A 17,274-nucleotide genomic window follows, 5' to 3' on the forward strand; every position below is an offset into this window, starting at 1 on the left:
TATTTTTAGCCAATGTGCTTCAAACAATGTGAACTGCTGCATAATTCAGCCCTTTGCCAATAAAAGGAATGACATTTTTTCTGCCTGATTTCAACAGCCTGTACTAACGATATAAAACATCTACAAACGGATCTAAATATAGAAACAATGCTTTTTTATCTGAAAATGGATGATGAAGGTTGAATTAACTCTTTTAAAGAATGTAAGATTTATAGTGCATGAAGTTTTGATAATGTACTCAATTTAATGCTTCAAAGCAGATTAAATGACTGAAATAATCCTCTAGACACATGGATAAAGTTTTAATGTTAATATACGTTTTACTCTCTTTTATGCATACAGATCCAAGATATCATAGTAGAAACAGGACAAGCTGACCAGACAGGTAGACAGGAAACACGCTCAGCCAAAGATGCTTTGCTCCTCTGGTGTCAGATGAAGACTGCAGGGTAGGACAACAGTTGTCACACTTAAGTATTACTTAATTTAATAGCCAATACTTATTTTTATTAAAATTTATTAAATTTGATTGATTTATTTTGTATTTGCAGGTACCCCAATATAAACATCACCAACTTCACCACAAGCTGGAAGGATGGAATGGCTTTCAATGCTCTCATACACAAACACAGGTTTAACAAACTGGTTAAAATTTGGAAAATGTGTAAAACAAAGTTAATAAAAGTCACAACATTAAAACTCTACTTCTTTCACTCCATTAGGCCAGATCTGTTGGATTATGGCAATCTACAGCGGTCCAACCCAACCCACAACCTTCTGAAGGCCTTTAATGTAGCTGAGAAAAAGCTTGGGGTCACTAAGCTCCTGGATCCAGAGGGCAAGTAACATTATTTGCCGTCTAAACACTTATAAGCCAAAACAAATTTCCCTTCTATTGGATATAACCGATCTTGACATTGTGTTTCTTGCAGATGTGTTTACTGAGAACCCAGATGAGAAGTCTATAATCACATATGTTGTGGCATTTTACCACTATTTCTCCAAGATGAAAGCTTTGGCAGTTGAGGGCAAGCGAGTTGGAAAGGTACATAATTTAAGTGTCTACATAATTCTTTCTGTTTCTGTGTATACATGTTTCATTCAAGAAGAATTGACATTAATGAGAGTTCTTATTCTCTAGGTGCTGGATCAGGCTATTGAAACAGAAAATATGATACAAAAGTATGAGACACTGTCATCAGATCTGCTAACATGGATTGAGCAAACCATCACTGTCCTGAACAATAGGAAGCTTGCTAACTCCCTTTCAGGCGTCCAACAGCAGCTGCAGGCCTTTAACTCTTACCGTACTGTGGAAAAACCACCAAAGTAATTACGACTATTGACAAACATATTACAAACCTACATTGGGTGATATTGTTAAGTAACTAACTTTAACCTTCCGATGGATCTCCTACTTTTCAGATTCCAGGAAAAAGGCAACTTGGAAGTGCTGTTATTTACTATCCAGAGTAGAATGAGGGCCAACAACCAGAAGCTCTACACACCTAAAGAGGGTGCACTGGTTGCAGATATCAACAGGGTGCGGAAAAACAGGAATAAGCTCCAGCTCTGGCACAGGATGACATGAATGTTTTTTGCAAATAGCAATTTTGTGTGGAACAGATTGATTGAAACAGACAGGCAACTGCTTTGAAGGCAACGGATTTGGAAAAATTAAATGGAGCTTCATTTGCTATGGAGCTTTGCTATGCCTCCCTTTAATTTTCATCAAGCGTTTAATTATCAGTCTATCAAATACATTTTCTCAATGATAGAAATCTAGAGATAAAAGAATCAACTAAATATCGATCAGCCCAGGAAAGGCAAAATAAAAACAACGGAACTGAAAAGCTAAATTGCTCAAAATGACATTACTGTCTTTACCAGCAATAGTATTTCACCCTCAATACACACACTAGTGTCACCACTAAGTGTAAAGCTCATCTCATGGTTAATTGCATATCCACGATTCGCAGTACACCACTGAAGAACATTAACTGTTATGGGATAACTTAAAAATTAAGTGTAGCCTTTCACATGACCTTATTATAAGAAAATGTAATCTGAAATAACAGAACTGCAGTAATTTGAGAAGCTTTGTGATGTGTAAACAAGAGTTTGTCTTCTGAATCAGGCATGGGAGAGGTTGGAGAAGGCGGAACACGACCGTGAGCGAGTCCTAAGAGATGAACTCATCAGGCAGGAGAAGCTGGAGCAGATGGCTCGTCGCTTTGACAGAAAGGCCGCCATGAGAGAGACTTGGCTGCTGGAGAATCAAAGGCTGGTTTCACAGGTAACTCAAGATCATTAGCCTTTGTGTGACCTGTAAGATTACATTTCTCACCTTTCTAACCTGGCAACACCTGAACAATAAATGAATGATAATTTTTCTGTGAAGGACAACTTTGGCTATGACTTACCAGCAGTAGAGGCAGCTAAGAAGAAACATGAGGCCATTGAGACTGACATTGCTGCTTATGAAGAACGTGTCCAGGCTCTGGTGGCCCTGTCTAAAGAACTGGAAGCAGAGCGCTATCATGATGCTAAACGCATCGATGCAAGAAAAGACAACATACTTAGGCTGTGGGACTACTTGCAGGAGCTCCTGAAAGATCGCAGAGGCCGTCTAGAAAAGAACCTCACCCTTCAAAGAATCTTCCAGGAGATGCTCTACATCATTAGCTGGATGGATGAGATGAAGGTAGAAAGCATGCGTTTTATGAGAATATTATGGTCAGGTGCAAAGAATAATTTTCCTAACCGTATCCTAAATGTGGCATGTATTCTGCAGGGCCAGCTCTTGTCCCTCGACTTTGGGAAACACTTATTGGAAGTAGAAGACTTGTTGCAGAAACATTTGTTGGTAGAGGCTGATATTGCAGTGCAGGCAGAAAGAGTACGATCAGCCAATGCAGCGGCTCTAAAATTTGCCAATGGTGACAGTGAGTACAGCTTTATACCCCACCCCTCCCTTTCAGACCACTTAGGTGGCTCTCACAGGACTAAGATGTTGTCATGTTTTTGCTTCTTTGTCGAAAGGGATAACAGACTTATGAAACGCACTTCTGTACAGCAGTTTATCCGTTTAGGGCAGGGGTTCCCCCTGCTTCTGGAGATCTACTCTCCTGCAGAGTTCAGTTCCAACCGTAATCAAACACAACGGGCTAATCAAGATATTCAGGATTACTAGAAATATAACAGATAAGGTTTTTTTAAATAGGGTTCAAGCTGAACTGCGCAGGACGGTAGATCTCCATGAGCAGGATTGGGCACCCCTGGTTCAGAGGTATTGTAGAACAACATGGCGAATTCCATCTATGGCGACCTGCGTTGTATGTAGATATCTTTCCTGTAGCTCAGTGGTAAGAGTATTGCGTTAACAGTGCAAGGTTGTGGGTTCGATCCCAGGGGATTGCAAATACCCATGTAAAATGTATAGGATAAAGCAATGTAAGTCGCTTTGGATAAAAGCATCTGCCAAATGCCTAAATGTAAATGTAGATATAAACAGCTCATTCTAAGATTATAAAAACATAATGCTTCATTATGTAAGGTCTTTATACACCTCTGAAGACATAGTTATGTATATTATATTCCAAAACATTACACATTGGACCTTTAAATTAAGTTTTTTTGTAAAACATGGATTGCTAAAACGTGTTAAAGCAAGGTTATTATAGTTTACAAAACCAAAACCATGAAAACATTTTGGTTTATTCAAATCATATACTGTAAGTATTGGCCTTAATATGATTTATGAAATAATTAAATTATCATTAAATTAATATAATTATAAATCTTTCATCAGGAATATACTGAAAAAAAATTAAACAACCAACTAAAAATAAATAACAAACTGAACTTAAACTAATATAAATACTATTTTAAATAGCAAGATAAAAATAAATAAAAAGCAAGAAAAGCACATAACAAAATAGCTATAAATTGAGCATTAATTAAAAAAAACATTATTTTTAAATGAACACAATATTATTTGTTATATTGTTATTGTTTTATCTGAGTTTTAAACTGTTCTGTATCGTTTAGGCTATAAACCATGTGACCCACAAGTGATCCGTGATCGTGTACAGCATTTGGACCTGTGCTACCAGGAGTTGTGTGCTCTGGCCGTCCAGAGAAAAGCCCGTCTTGAGCAGTCACGACGTCTCTGGAACTTTTTGTGGGAAATCGCAGAGCTGGAGAGCTGGATTCGAGAAAAGGAGAATATTTTTTCCTCTCTTGACTATGGAAAGGACCTGACTAGCGTGCTGATATTACAGAACAAACACAGCATCTTCGAGGATGAGCTTGCTGCCAGACGTGACAACCTAAGGCAGGTGATGGACGAGGGTGAGAGTATGATCCAGGCCAAGCACTTGGGTTGCCCCAAAGTGCAACAGCGAATGGACGAGGTGCAGAGGGAGTGGCAGGAACTTGAAGAGCTGGCCGCTTTCCGTAAAAAGAATCTGCAAGACACCCAACGCTTCTTCCAGTTTCAGGGTGATGCTGATGATCTCAAGGCCTGGCTGGTTGATGCTATGCGTCAGATGAGCAGCGACGACGTTGGGCATGATGAATACACTACGCAGCGACTGCTGAAGAAACATCGTGATTTGAGAGATGAGGCTGCAAAGAATGGAGCCACCATCGATGCTTTGTCCAAACAAGCCAATGCTCTTCCAGAGGAACTGAGAAGCACATCAGACATTCAGGGGCGTATGATGGACATCCATGATATGTATATTGAGCTTTTGACCCTCTCAGATCTAAGGCAGAAGAAGTTGGATGACACCATGGCACTTTACACCATTTTTAGTGAGACAGATGCTTGTGAGCTTTGGATGAGCCAGAAGGAGACTTGGCTGGTTGGACTAGAGACACCAGACAAATTGGAAGACCTGGAAATTGTACAGAACAGGTATGGCTCTTGATGACATGGTGGGCTGAAAACAGAGACAACAAATTAGTCCTTAATCCTGCTCCTGGAGACCCACTGATCTGCAAAGTTTAGATCCAACCCTAAGAAACCTGAAATGTTGCAAATCAAGGTTTGGACTAGCTTTTGATTTAGGGTTGAAGCTTTCCTCTGTAGTCTCTAGAAGCAGGATGAGCAAACCCTGGATTAGGAGATAGTATACTAAAGACTTGTGTATGAACCATAGTTTTTTTGTTTAATTGCAGGCTAAGCATCCTTGCTCAAGAGATGGGTAACATGCAGGCTCGGGTTGATGGTGTAAATAAAGGAGCCAAGCAACTTGAAGACAGCAGACATCCCCAAACAAAACAAGTAAAAGACTGTCAAATCCATCTCAATAAGAGGCAAGTCTCACTAAATTCTCAGTTCAGTTCCGAATTCCACCAAAAAACTATGGATAATTTATAATATGTCTCTCTTTCTCCCCATAGGTGGGAAGCCTTTAAGGCAATGGTGAAAGAGAAGATGCGTAAAGTAGATTCAGCCGTCAGTCTACACAACTATGACCTTGACTGTGATGAGACAGAGTCGTGGATAAAAGAGAAGACACGAGTCATTGAGTCTACACAAGACCTCGGAAATGACCTGGCTGCAGTTATAACTATCCAAAGGAAACTCTTTGGCATGGAGAGAGATCTTGCTGTGATCCAAAATAAGTTGGATTTTTTGCGTGGTGAGGCCGAGAAGCTTGTCAAGGACCATCCAGACCATGCTTCTGATATCCTTGCTAGGCAGGCAGAGCTAGATGCAGCTTTGGACACCCTAAAACGTTCACTGAAAGACCGCAAGGACTCTCTTGGGGAGGTCAGTAAACTGCAGACCTTCCTACAGGATATGGATGATTTTCAGGCATGGTTGTTTAAGACACAGAAGGCTATTGCATCTGAAGACATGCCCGCTAGCTTACCAGAGGCTGAGCAGTTATTAAGTCTTCACGATGCTGTAAGGGATGACATGGATGGCCACGAGGAAGACTACCATTGTGTTAGGGACACAGGATCAGCTGTCATTCAGGATCAAGAAGATGATCCTCAATACCAGCAGTTGGAGCAGAGGCTGGGGGGTCTTGATAAGGGCTGGGATGAGCTGCACAAGATGTGGGACAGCCGTAAGAACTTCCTAGATCAGGGTCTTGGGTTCCAACAGTTTATTAGGGATGCCAAGCAGGCTGAGACAATCTTAAATAACCAGGTATACACATGATTTCAAAATGATGGATCATACAAACAAAAATGTATAAAACATGCAAATATTTTAAGTCTGTTGAATTTGATCAATATTTTCTACAAAACAATGTAAGTCTTTTTAAGGGCAATCGTCCATAACTACTTGTTAACTTATAGATTTCGCTGACTGTAAAATTAGTTTTATCCCTGATATATTCTCGGTTTTCCCCCAAGGAATACACTCTGGCCCATGCAGACAAATCTGACACTCTAGATGGTGCAGAGAAGACCCTGAAGAAGCATGAGGACTTTGTCACCACCATGAACGCAAACGAAGATAAAATACTAGGCACAATGGAGACTGGTCAGAGGCTGGTGGACTGTGGAAACCTGTATTCAGGAAGGGTGAAAGACAAGATAGGATCTATTAAAGACAGGTCTGTTTTGCTTATTAAAAAAATAAAGGCAAAAAAGACTAAATGTTTACAAAGAGCATTACTTAAAATTTAATTCGATAGAATGTTCATTTTATTAATATTGTTTACTGTGTGGCAACAAAAAAGATGCATACAGGGCTTAGTTTTGCAGCTATATGCATGAAGGGCAAGTTTTCAGCAGTCATTTGTAAGATCTTAGATTGTCCAAATGTAGCTTGTAGGCTGTAAGCTCTCCATAAAGTAATGCATGTTAATATGATGTTACCACCCTTTAAATCAATACCAGCCTTTAAATTTGTGAGGAGAACGTCTTGGTTACTTATGTAACCTCAGTTCCCTGATGGAGGGAACGAGACGTTGTGTCGAGAACGACAGATGGGGTTCGCCCTTGAGAACCAATCAACTCTGACTACTAAAGAAAAGGCCAATGAAATTTGGCGAATGCAATTTGCATGCCGGGCTCCGCCCCCGGAAATCCGGTATAAAAGGAGGCCGGCGTGCAGCATTCACTTACCTTTGTTCTGAAGAGCCTGAGACCTCTCAAACTGCAGCAGAATACGATACGTGTTCGTGGCATAAGGGACACAACGTCTCGTTCCCTCCATCAGGGAACTGAGGTTACATACGTAACCAAGACGTTCCCTTTCTGTCGGTCTCTCGACGTTGTGTCGAGAACGACAGATGGGGTTGCCTATGGAAAACGCCACAACGCTGTATCGCGTCACAATCTCTAGCGAAGCGACGGTAACAAGCCTGGGTGTGTGTCATCTCGAAGCTTTCGTGAGACTGTAACCTTCCAGTGTGGTGGTCGGGGGGTTCCAGAGCTTTCTTGGAGAAAGATGGGTACAGCCCTGACCGGTAACTTTCACGGACGGGGCCTTAGCTCTCTATAGGCGAGAGGCCGTCCAGATCAGTTTACACCGGGTAAGCGCGACTCTTAATCAGAGAAGCGCTACAGAGGCCACCTCCTACCCGTGGGGAGGAATATGGTGGATATAGGTATGGTCTCGTCCTTGGAGGAGAACGCATGGAACGTGCGGACTGAGTAGTTAACCGCGAGGTGGAGGCCCACCTGGGGAAGCTCATGGGTTACCAGGAGTGGGAACCATTCTCATGAGGATACATCAGACGGAACAGCCCACGGAGGGGGTGTTACAGACGTCCGGTAGCACTAGGTCCGGTTAGAGCTATCTGTGATAGCTCACATGGTATCCCGGCCTAAGGGGGAAGGCTGCTCTGCCCAGCCAGCCCCCAGGGGGTGCTTGTTTGGTGATGGATGGAATGCCTATTCTTAACCAGTGTCTGGGTAAGAAGGGAGGCTGGTGAGGTACCAGTTTCTTAGCGATGTGTTCGGGTAAGAAGAAAAGGTAAATAGCACACTGACCCAACCTGTTAGAGGGTGGAAAGGTGCTTTCGCAGGCATACGCCCCCCCGGATGCCAGTCCTACATGTCGCCACGCAGGACGTGGGCTGACACCGGGTTTACGCGAAGGTTGTTAACCCTTGCGAAGGTGTTTGGGCATAGCCCAACCCGCAGCTCTACAGATGTCTGCTAGAGAGGCGCTTCTGCCAGTGTCCAGGAGGTGGCTAAACTCCGTGTGGAGTGAGCCCTCACTGCCAATGGGCATGGGAGATTCTGAGATCGGAATGCCGTCGTAACGGCGTCCACGACCCAGTGCGCCAGCCTCTGTTTGGAGACAGCCTTCCCCTTCTGCTGTCCTCCAACAGACACGGAGCTGGTCAGAGCTTCAGAGCTCTGCGTGCGGTCCAGTACGTACTGGACACAACACTAATCGGGTTGGGTCTTCCTCCCCTATGGGGAGCGCCTGCAAGTTCACCACTTGGCCCCGGAGGGAGTAATGGGAACTTCTTGGGCACGCATCCGGGCCTGGGTCTCAAGATAACGTGAGAGTTTCCAGGGCCGAGTTTAAGGCAATCCAGGGACACGGAGGATGCTCGGTGGTCCCCTACCCTCTTGAAGGAAGTGAGCGCCGTCAGGAGGGCCGTCTTACTCTATGAGGAAGATCGGAACCTCCGAGGGGCTCTTTGGGGGGCCCTGAGGCTCCCCAGGACCACTTAGGGTCCCAAGAGGGTATGGAGCGGAGATGAGGCGGATTCCGCCCTCTCGCTGCTTAGGAACCTGGTGACCAGGTCGTGTTGCCCTAGAAACTTTCCACCGACTGAGTCGTGATGAGTGGCAATAGCGACTACATACACTTTCAGTGTGGAAGGGAGATGTTAGTCTCCAGTCTCGTGAGGAGGGGAACACAATCCTGATCAAATCCTGATTTCTCGTTGAGAAAGACACCAGGACGAGAAGACACACCGTCTAGAGGCGTGTAACCGCCTAGTAGATGGGGCCCTAGTCTGGGTGATGGTCTCAGCCGTATAGGGGGAGTAGCCATCTTAGGATCTTCTCGTCCCGTCTAGAGACCAGACATGGGTGTTCCAGAGGTCTGATCTGGGATGCCAGAACGTGTCCTTCCCCTGAGAGAGCAGGTCCTCTGTCAGGGGAATGGTTCAGGGGGAGTCGCTGTCCAGAGCATCGGCTCTGAGGCCAAGTGCGGTTAGACCGGTGTGGTGTAACCAATAACACTTGGTGCTCCTGCTCCCTGACCTTGCACAGAGTCTGTACAAGAAGGCTCCTGGGGGGGGGGAAGGTGTGCTTCCGCCCATCCCGCGGCCAGCTGTGCGCAAGGATATCCGTGCCGAGGGCAGGGACTATCAAGCGGGCAAATGGTGGTGTTACGGGAGGTGAACAGGTTTTACCTGGGCCTACCCGAACAGCCTCCAAATGAGCTGGACTGCACGGGGGTGGAGTCGCCACTCTCCACGAGGCATAAACTGGCGAGAAAGCACGTCGGCTGTCTAGTTCAGTTTGCCCGGGGTGTGTGGCCTGCAGGGAACGAGTCACCTGTTGACTCCACCGGAGGAGGCGTCGAGCAAGTTGTGTTTAGCTGCTGTGTGCGAACGCCACCCTGACGATCTGTATTCGCTACAGCTATAGTGCTGTCCTCGGAACAGCACGTGCATGTCTCGCACGAGCGGCCGTAGCCTGCTCAGTGCAAGTAGCATAGCCCACAACTCTTGGCAATTGATATGCCAGCGCAGGCGGGGGTTCGTCCAACACCCCACCTGCGTGCCCGTTGCACACTACACCGCACCCCTGCAGGGAGACTTCAGCCGTCACCACGACCTGCCTCATAACCTGCTCAAAGGGACCTGAGTCCGTCGAAAAAGTCATAAAGACTAGGGGTTATGGTGCGTCGGCAGCAGGGCGGCATCACCATGCGCCTGCTGCCGGTGTGCCACGCTCTCCTCGGAACTCGACTCTGAAACCAGTGTTGGAGCGGTGTCATGTGCATCAACTCGAGGGGTATTAACCCGCGAGGACGCCATGTGTCCCAGGAGCCTCTGAATTGTTTCAGGGGGACCGCTGTCTGCCTAAAATGTTCATTTCAGACAGTTCAACACTGGTTGGGCACAACTGCGGACAGGTGTGCCGACATGGTGACAGAGCTGAGTTCCATACCGAGAAAGAGGATGCTCTGCACTGGGGAGAGCTTGCCCCTCTCTTGGTTGACCTGGAGTCCCAATCGACCTAGGTGCCGGAGCACCAGGTCCCTTTGTGTACATAACAGATCTCGCGAGTGTGCCAAGATAGGCCAGTCGCTGAGATAGTTTAGTACCCGCTCGCCTTCCTCCTCTCAGGGAGAAAGGGCGGTCAGGGACAGACCGAAAGGGAGGACTCTGTACTGATATGCCCGCCTCTCGCACGCGAACCGTGGGAACGGCCGGTGTCGAGGAGGATCGAGACATGAAAGTAAGCGTCCTTCAGGTCGATTGCCACGAACCAATCCTGACACCTCATAGATGTCAGGACGCGCCTCTGTGTGAGCACCATGAATGGCAGCTTGTGAAGGTGCTCTGTTCAGGGTACGCAGCCTTTGGGGGCAACCCGCCGTCTTTCTTGGGAACGATGAAGTGCGGGTGGTGACCCACTGAACATCTTGGTTTTGAGGGACGAACTCGATGCCTGTTTTGCCAGAAGGGTGGTGACCTCTACCCGAAGTACGGAGGCGTCCCTGCCTCTGACAGAGGGAGAGATGATGCCCCGAAACTTGGGTGAGTCTCTGGCGAACTGGATCGAGTAACCAAGACGGACCGCCCTCATTAGCCAGCGAGACAGTGTGGGCAGCTCTCGAGCTCCCAGGGACTGTGACAGGGTGACCAAGGGGACGGTCTGCTTCATCATTCCCACGGGGGGTGGTTCGTCGGCTGGCGGAGCTAACCATGTCGCGGGGAGTCCCCGGAGGGAAGGTTTTTGCTCCGCCTGCTTACCTGCCTGGCGGGACAACGGCACGCACTGTCGGTTTGAGAGTGGTGACGGCTGTCGTATGTGTACGACCTCACGCCTCGCCAGGGTGTGAGGTCGGTTCGCCGAGCACAGTCCAGTGGAGTGTGCGATCGGCTGCAAGTAAATCCGGGGAGAACAGAAAACTCAGTGAGTAAGTGGGCGCCAAGCCCTAACAAGGGCCCGGCTTTGGTGACGAGGCAGGAGTCGTCCCGTACCGACCGATCAGAGCCGTGGCTGTGAAGGTTCGGGCCCGATGTTGTTCTCCCTGGGGTCTTCCCGTCAGTGTCCCTTCTCGCGAGGAGGTTGCTGACGGGGTGGAGGTTTCCCCCTCGACCTCTGCTTCCGGGGTGCCGCCTGTGGGGGCACAGGAACCGGAGCCGATGTCGAAAGGGTCCTGGGTTGCAGGGAAGCAGACGTCACGTGAGATCTCGGAGGCCTGTAGGCGGCCGAGTCGCGGCGTGAAAAAAATGTGGTTAATTGCCACTGTCTGCTTCGCCGTCAAAAAACTGCTGAGCGCAGTCCTCGACGGTGTTACCAACAACCCACCCTGCGAGATGAGTGCATCAAGAAAGCGGACTTCCTTGCTGTCACTCTTCTGCACAAGGTATAGCCGGGGGTGTCTCTCCTGGACCACTACCGTGGACATCGTCCGACCCAGGGCCCGTGCCGCCGCCTTAGTCGCCCGTAGAGCGCTGTCAGCGGTGGCACGGAGATCCTGCATTATACCCGGGTCGGCCTTACCCTCGTGGAGCCCTCTCAACGCCCTGGCCTGGCGGACCTGCAGGATGGCCAAGGCATAGAGAGAGGAGGCAGCCTGGCCCGCAACATCGCAAGCTTTCGACACCAGTGATGCCGAAGTCTTACGTGCTTTGGACGGTAGGAGTGGTCGATCCCCCCCCAGGTGGTAGCCGTCCGCGGCACAGGTGCACCGCAGGCGGACGTTCCACCCGGGGGATCTCGACGCAGTCCTTGGCTGCCTCACCATCGAGGGAAGTAAGGGAGCCGGAGCTGGTTTCACTGGAACGGTCCGTGAGTGGAGCGTTCCAAGTTTTACACAGCTCCTCATGCACCTCCGGGAAAAACATGGCACCCGGGGTGGGCGCGGTTTGCACCGCGCACCGACCTCGGGAACCACGTATCCCCGGGTTAGCACGGATGACATCACTTCTGCTTCCTCCTGAACTCGACCGCTGGGGGTGGAGTTTGGATTCGGCAGAGTCGGATGCCAGTCTCCCTCCGATGCTGCGAGCGACATCTCATCTACGTCACACATCGTTTCCGAGTGTGTGCGTGAGGATCCGGACGGTATGCCACCGCCGGTTGGGGAACGTTCAGAAGAGCGAATCGGGGTGCGATCGGCCCGTGAGCACTTGGCTGGCGGGTTTACGTTCGCAGAGTTCCCCGTATCACTAACGCTGCTAACGTGGGTGGTCATCGGGGCCGTAGCCACAGATGTCACAGCCCGGGTAGTAGACGAAATGGTGGCTGGTTCCCGTAGGAAGACAGCCACCCGTGACCGCAACTTCTGAATGACAATCTGCCCGCAGTGCAGGCAGATGTGTCAACGAACGCTGCTTCAGTGTGCTGGACGCCCAGACACCTAATGCAGCGATCGTGTCCATCCCCCTCCTCGATGAGGGTGCCGCACCCAAGAGAACAGCGGGACATGCCGCGCTGGAGAATGCTCAGTCAGTCCTGAAAAGGACTTTTAGAAAAAAATCTCTAACACCTCCGGAACCGCCGAGACGCCCAGGGGAAGGTCGCTGCAGGAAGGGACGATCCGCTGTAACACGTCGTAGCACCAGCGTGTAGTTGTAGAGGATTGAATCCTGAGTTGTACTCATGAGCGATGGCTCTGAAGAACAAAAGGTAAGTGAATGCTGCACGCCGGCCTCCTTTTATACCGGATTTCCGGGGGCGGAGCCCGGCATGCAAATTGCATTCGCCAAATTTCATTGGCCTTTTCTTTAGTAGTCAGAGTTGATTGGTTCTCAAGGGCGAACCCCATCTGTCGTTCTCGACACAACGTCGAGAGACCGACAGAAAGGGAAGTTATGTTAAAATGCTGTGAATTTGATGTTCTATTTGATTTAAACATATTTACTTCACAATACATTTTCATTAAGTAACATTCTACTTTATCGTAAATGACATAATAGATTAGATTAGATTCAACTTTATTGTCATTACACATATACAAGTACAGTGTAACGAAATGTAGTTTAGGTCTAACCAGAAGTGCAATTAGCAAGTGCAGGATATACAGTGTTAATAAATACAGAATACAATATTAGGGAAATACTATACAAATGTTCTATAACAATATGACAGTCGGTATGTACTATGGACTATATATACAGAAGGATATATAGTGTGAACATTAATGTACAGGTGGATATGAACAGATAACAATTTAGACTATACAATAGTGCAAGTGACTTAAGTGTGCATTAATTACAGACATTAGCTATTAAAGTTACAGTGCAGAAGATGAGTTAATGAAGTTATTAAGGTTACAGTGCAGTAGATGAGTTAATGCAGTTATTGAAGTTACAGTGCAGTAGATGAGTAGATGCAGTTAATAGAGTTACTAATACAGTAATTGAAGTTATGGTGCAATATATGAGTAGATGCAGTTAATAGAGTTACTGAGTTACTAATACAGTTATTGAAGTTATGGTGCAATATATGAGTAGATGCCGTTAATAGAGTTACAGTGCAGTAGATGAGTTAGTGCAGTTATTGAAGTTACAGTGCAGTAGATGAGTAGATGCATTTAATAGAGTTACTGAGTTACTAATACAGTTATTGAAGTTATGGTGCAATATATGAGTAGATGCCGTTAATAGAGTTACAGTGCAGTAGATGAGTTTGTGCAGTTATTGAAGTTACAGTGCAGTAGATGAGGTAATGCAGTTCTGAAAGTTACAGTGCAGTAGATGAGTTAGTGCAGTTATTGAAGTTACAGTAATAGGTATTATATACAGATTAATACTAGTAAAATTTAAATACATAAAGATTAATAAATAACAGTTAACTTGGCATAACAAATATGTTTATATTTGTCCTTATTCAATTGACTTTGCCATCCTGTAGTGTAAGTGTCTCTCTATGATAGATTAATGATAATACACCCAGGCATTTCTGCTTTCTTCCTTGAGTTGTGCTGGATCATCAGTAAGCAAGAGAACCATTATGCTGTAAAACTTGCATTTCCCCTATTAGCCTAGACTCTCTGTAGCTACTAATGATGGGCGCTTGTCTTGATGGGTATTGATCTCTTTTTGAAAGTACACCTAATCCATTGGCTTATGTTGCTCTTTTGAAGTGTGTTCTTCATTGAGAGAAAGAAGGAGCAAAGGAAAGCTTTGTCAATGCCTACCCATATTCAAATTAAACCGTATTCACTTCTTACATAACATCATTCTGCATTCTGAAGACATACCAATGACTTGTGATGTGTTTGTGTGTACCATGTCTTCAGGTACAACCAAAACAGAGAGAAAGCCAAGAAAGTCTCAGAGAAACTCAAAGACAACAAGGAACTTCAGCATTTCCTTCAGAACACCCAGGATGTGAGCAAAAATTCTTCATTGTCCTCCCACTATATATTAAAAGGTTTTTGTGATATTTTATCTCATTCATCATCTACTTGTCTCTTCTAGCTTACACTGTGGATAAATGAGAAGATGCTAACTGCACAGGATACATCATATGATGAAGCTCGTAACCTTCACAGCAAATGGCAAAAACACCAGGCCTTCATGTCAGAGCTAGCATCTAACAAAGATTGGCTTCATAACATTGATAAGGTATATAGAGCATTATCGGACGTCAACATTTGATCAGTTCTCTGGTGTTCTACTCTCGATTTTAAAATACCATGAATGTGTACAATGCTAATATTTAGGAGGGACAGGAATTGATGGTGTCCAAGCCTGAGTTTGAGCCCATTGTTACGGAGCGTCTGGCTAAGCTTCATGAGTTGTGGGATAAGCTGGAGAGCACCACACAGGAGAAGGCTCGGCTGCTGTTTGATGCAAACCGTTCTGAGCTGTTTGACCAGAGCCTGACTGACATAAAGAAGTGGTTAGCTGAACTGCAACTGCAGCTCCAGGGTGATGTAGATGAAGAAGTGAAAGATCTTACCAGTGCCAACATTCAACTGAAGAAATATCAGGTGTGACATTAAAAGCCTGTTATGTTTTGAGTGTTGTCCCTTCATCTTTGTTGGTGGCTTACAGAATATTGTTTTTATCTGTCCTGTACTTCCACTAGATGACAGAAAATCAAGTTCAGGATCGTGCACGTGAACTAGAGGAGCTTCAGGAAGCTGTACAGCAGCATGCCTCTCTTAGAGAGGACCAGCCTGAGCTGGAAATCGAGCAGCAAACACTTCAGAGGGACTTCCAAAAGCTCCTCACACCTCTCGCGCAGCGCAGAAGCAAATTGGAGTCCGCTAAGGCAGTCCACCAGTTCTTCAGAGATCTTGCAGATGAGATAGTATGTACACATAGCATACAAAACACCCAAACATTACCTTTTTGTCAATCATATTTCTTTATATTTTCTTCATATTTGGTCTTCCTATTTTTTTATTTAAGCTCTGGGTTAAGGAGAGGTTACCAATGGCAATGTCTGAGGATCATGGAAGTAATCTCCAGACTGTTCAACTTCTACTAAAAAAGAACCAAGTTAGTTCTACATGTTGTCCTCTTCAGTTCGTACCTACAATTCCATTTGCAATGCAGTAGAGCACTGGGTCTCGACCCCGTTTATGGAGGACCCTCAATATTTAGGATGTCTCCACACACAATGTTAAGCATGAACACAACCTCCCTTGTTCATTTCTCTGACTGGACATAAGAATTGTCATCATGCATTGTTTGATCATGTCCCTTCACTCTATTTTTGACAGTCGCTACAAAAAGAGATTGATGGCCACCAGCCACGTATTGATGAAGTGTTAGGGCGTGGACAGCAAAGGGTGGCAGCGGGCAGTCTAGAGGCAGAGCGCATGTCAGAGGAGATGAGTAAGCTTCAAGAAGACTGGGAAGAGTTGCAGGAGGAAATGGCCAAACGGAGAGCACGGCTCTACAGCTCCAATGAGGCCCAGCAGTACTACAATGATGCAGATGAAGCTGAGGCCTGGATCGGCGAACAAGAACTTTACATGATTGCTGATGAGAAAGCCAAAGTAAGAGCTAAGAGGGCAACAGTATTACGGCTTTATGCTGATCTGTCGTAAAACGTCTCAACATTGGCAAGTTAGGTCAGCTCTGTGATGGTCATAAATTCTGTGAGCATTGCTGACTAAAAGCCATACTTAAAGAAGGCTAGTACCAGAGGGGGCTCTGTTAAAGTTAAATGAGTTTTGTTTTTATATTTTGTAGCAATCGATGTCATGTTTTGTTATCGCTGTTCATAATAATCTTTTGTTCAAATATGTGATATCCATGCTTAACATGCAATATCTGTCTTATCTAGTATTGTAAAGATGATCTTACTGTAAACTGGATTTATTATCTGTCCATTGTAGGATGAGCAGAGTGCTATGATCATGCTGAAGCGACACCTGGTTCTGAAGCAGACTGTAGATGACTATGCACACTCCATCCAGCTGTTGGCAGACTGTGCACAAAAGATCCTGGCCGAAGAGCACCCAGATGGGTATGTCACACTGACTCCACATTTCCACAGATTTGTGTTTTAAAGTTTCAAAATATTAGAGTAGTTGTATGTACATACGTCTTTTTACTAAGCATATGCTGTTATAAAGAGTGACTTACAATTGAGAATCAAAACTTAACCAGAATGGGGTAATAGTATAAGGAAATGGTATAGTTCACCAAAAAATCTAAATTCTGTCATAATTTACTCACCCTCTTGTCATTTCAAACATACATGACTTGCTTTGTTTTGCAGAACACAAAAGAAGATATTATAAACAATGTTTGTCACCGATCAATGGTGTTACCCATTGACTTGTATTGGTTTTGTGTCCATACCATAGCAGTGAATACCGCTATTGTTTGGTGACCAACATTCTTCAAAATATTTTCTTTTATGTTCTGCAGAAGAAAAGTCATACAGGTTTGAAGGGACAAGAGGGTGAGTAAATGATGACAGAACGTCATTTTGGCTATATTTCGAAAAAAGGAGGAAAGCAAACATTGAACCTTCCCACTATGTCTGAACCAGACACAAAATTTTAGCAATCGCAATGTATTGTCTGTCCACAATGAACACAAAATGTATAAAGTGCAGTACACAATCAGTCGCAATCAGAAGGGTGTGAAAGTACAGTATCGGATGTTTCTGAAGATCTACATTTGG

General features: G+C 45.7%; 1 protein-coding gene across 2 annotated transcripts in view; it reads left to right on the forward strand.

The window, feature by feature from the left end:
• The window catches only part of sptb (spectrin, beta, erythrocytic), a 38,126-nt gene that overhangs the window by 14,104 nt on the left and 6,748 nt on the right, over window positions 1-17,274 (forward strand). For both annotated transcript variants that reach the window (XM_056767323.1, XM_056767324.1), the window contains 20 exons: window positions 343-449; window positions 552-632; window positions 723-838; window positions 933-1,045; window positions 1,142-1,329; window positions 1,426-1,543; window positions 2,138-2,296; window positions 2,402-2,704; window positions 2,795-2,945; window positions 4,051-4,921; window positions 5,185-5,322; window positions 5,410-6,169; window positions 6,379-6,581; window positions 14,423-14,513; window positions 14,604-14,750; window positions 14,849-15,118; window positions 15,217-15,441; window positions 15,543-15,632; window positions 15,857-16,135; window positions 16,478-16,608. In XM_056767323.1, the coding sequence (XP_056623301.1) occupies window positions 343-449; window positions 552-632; window positions 723-838; window positions 933-1,045; window positions 1,142-1,329; window positions 1,426-1,543; window positions 2,138-2,296; window positions 2,402-2,704; window positions 2,795-2,945; window positions 4,051-4,921; window positions 5,185-5,322; window positions 5,410-6,169; window positions 6,379-6,581; window positions 14,423-14,513; window positions 14,604-14,750; window positions 14,849-15,118; window positions 15,217-15,441; window positions 15,543-15,632; window positions 15,857-16,135; window positions 16,478-16,608 (4,541 nt within the window). The remainder of the gene's footprint in view (window positions 1-342; window positions 450-551; window positions 633-722; window positions 839-932; window positions 1,046-1,141; window positions 1,330-1,425; window positions 1,544-2,137; window positions 2,297-2,401; window positions 2,705-2,794; window positions 2,946-4,050; window positions 4,922-5,184; window positions 5,323-5,409; window positions 6,170-6,378; window positions 6,582-14,422; window positions 14,514-14,603; window positions 14,751-14,848; window positions 15,119-15,216; window positions 15,442-15,542; window positions 15,633-15,856; window positions 16,136-16,477; window positions 16,609-17,274) is intronic.

The sequence above is a fragment of the Triplophysa dalaica genome, chromosome 15 (assembly GCF_015846415.1).
Source record: "Triplophysa dalaica isolate WHDGS20190420 chromosome 15, ASM1584641v1, whole genome shotgun sequence".
NCBI classification, from domain to species: domain Eukaryota; kingdom Metazoa; phylum Chordata; class Actinopteri; order Cypriniformes; family Nemacheilidae; genus Triplophysa; species Triplophysa dalaica.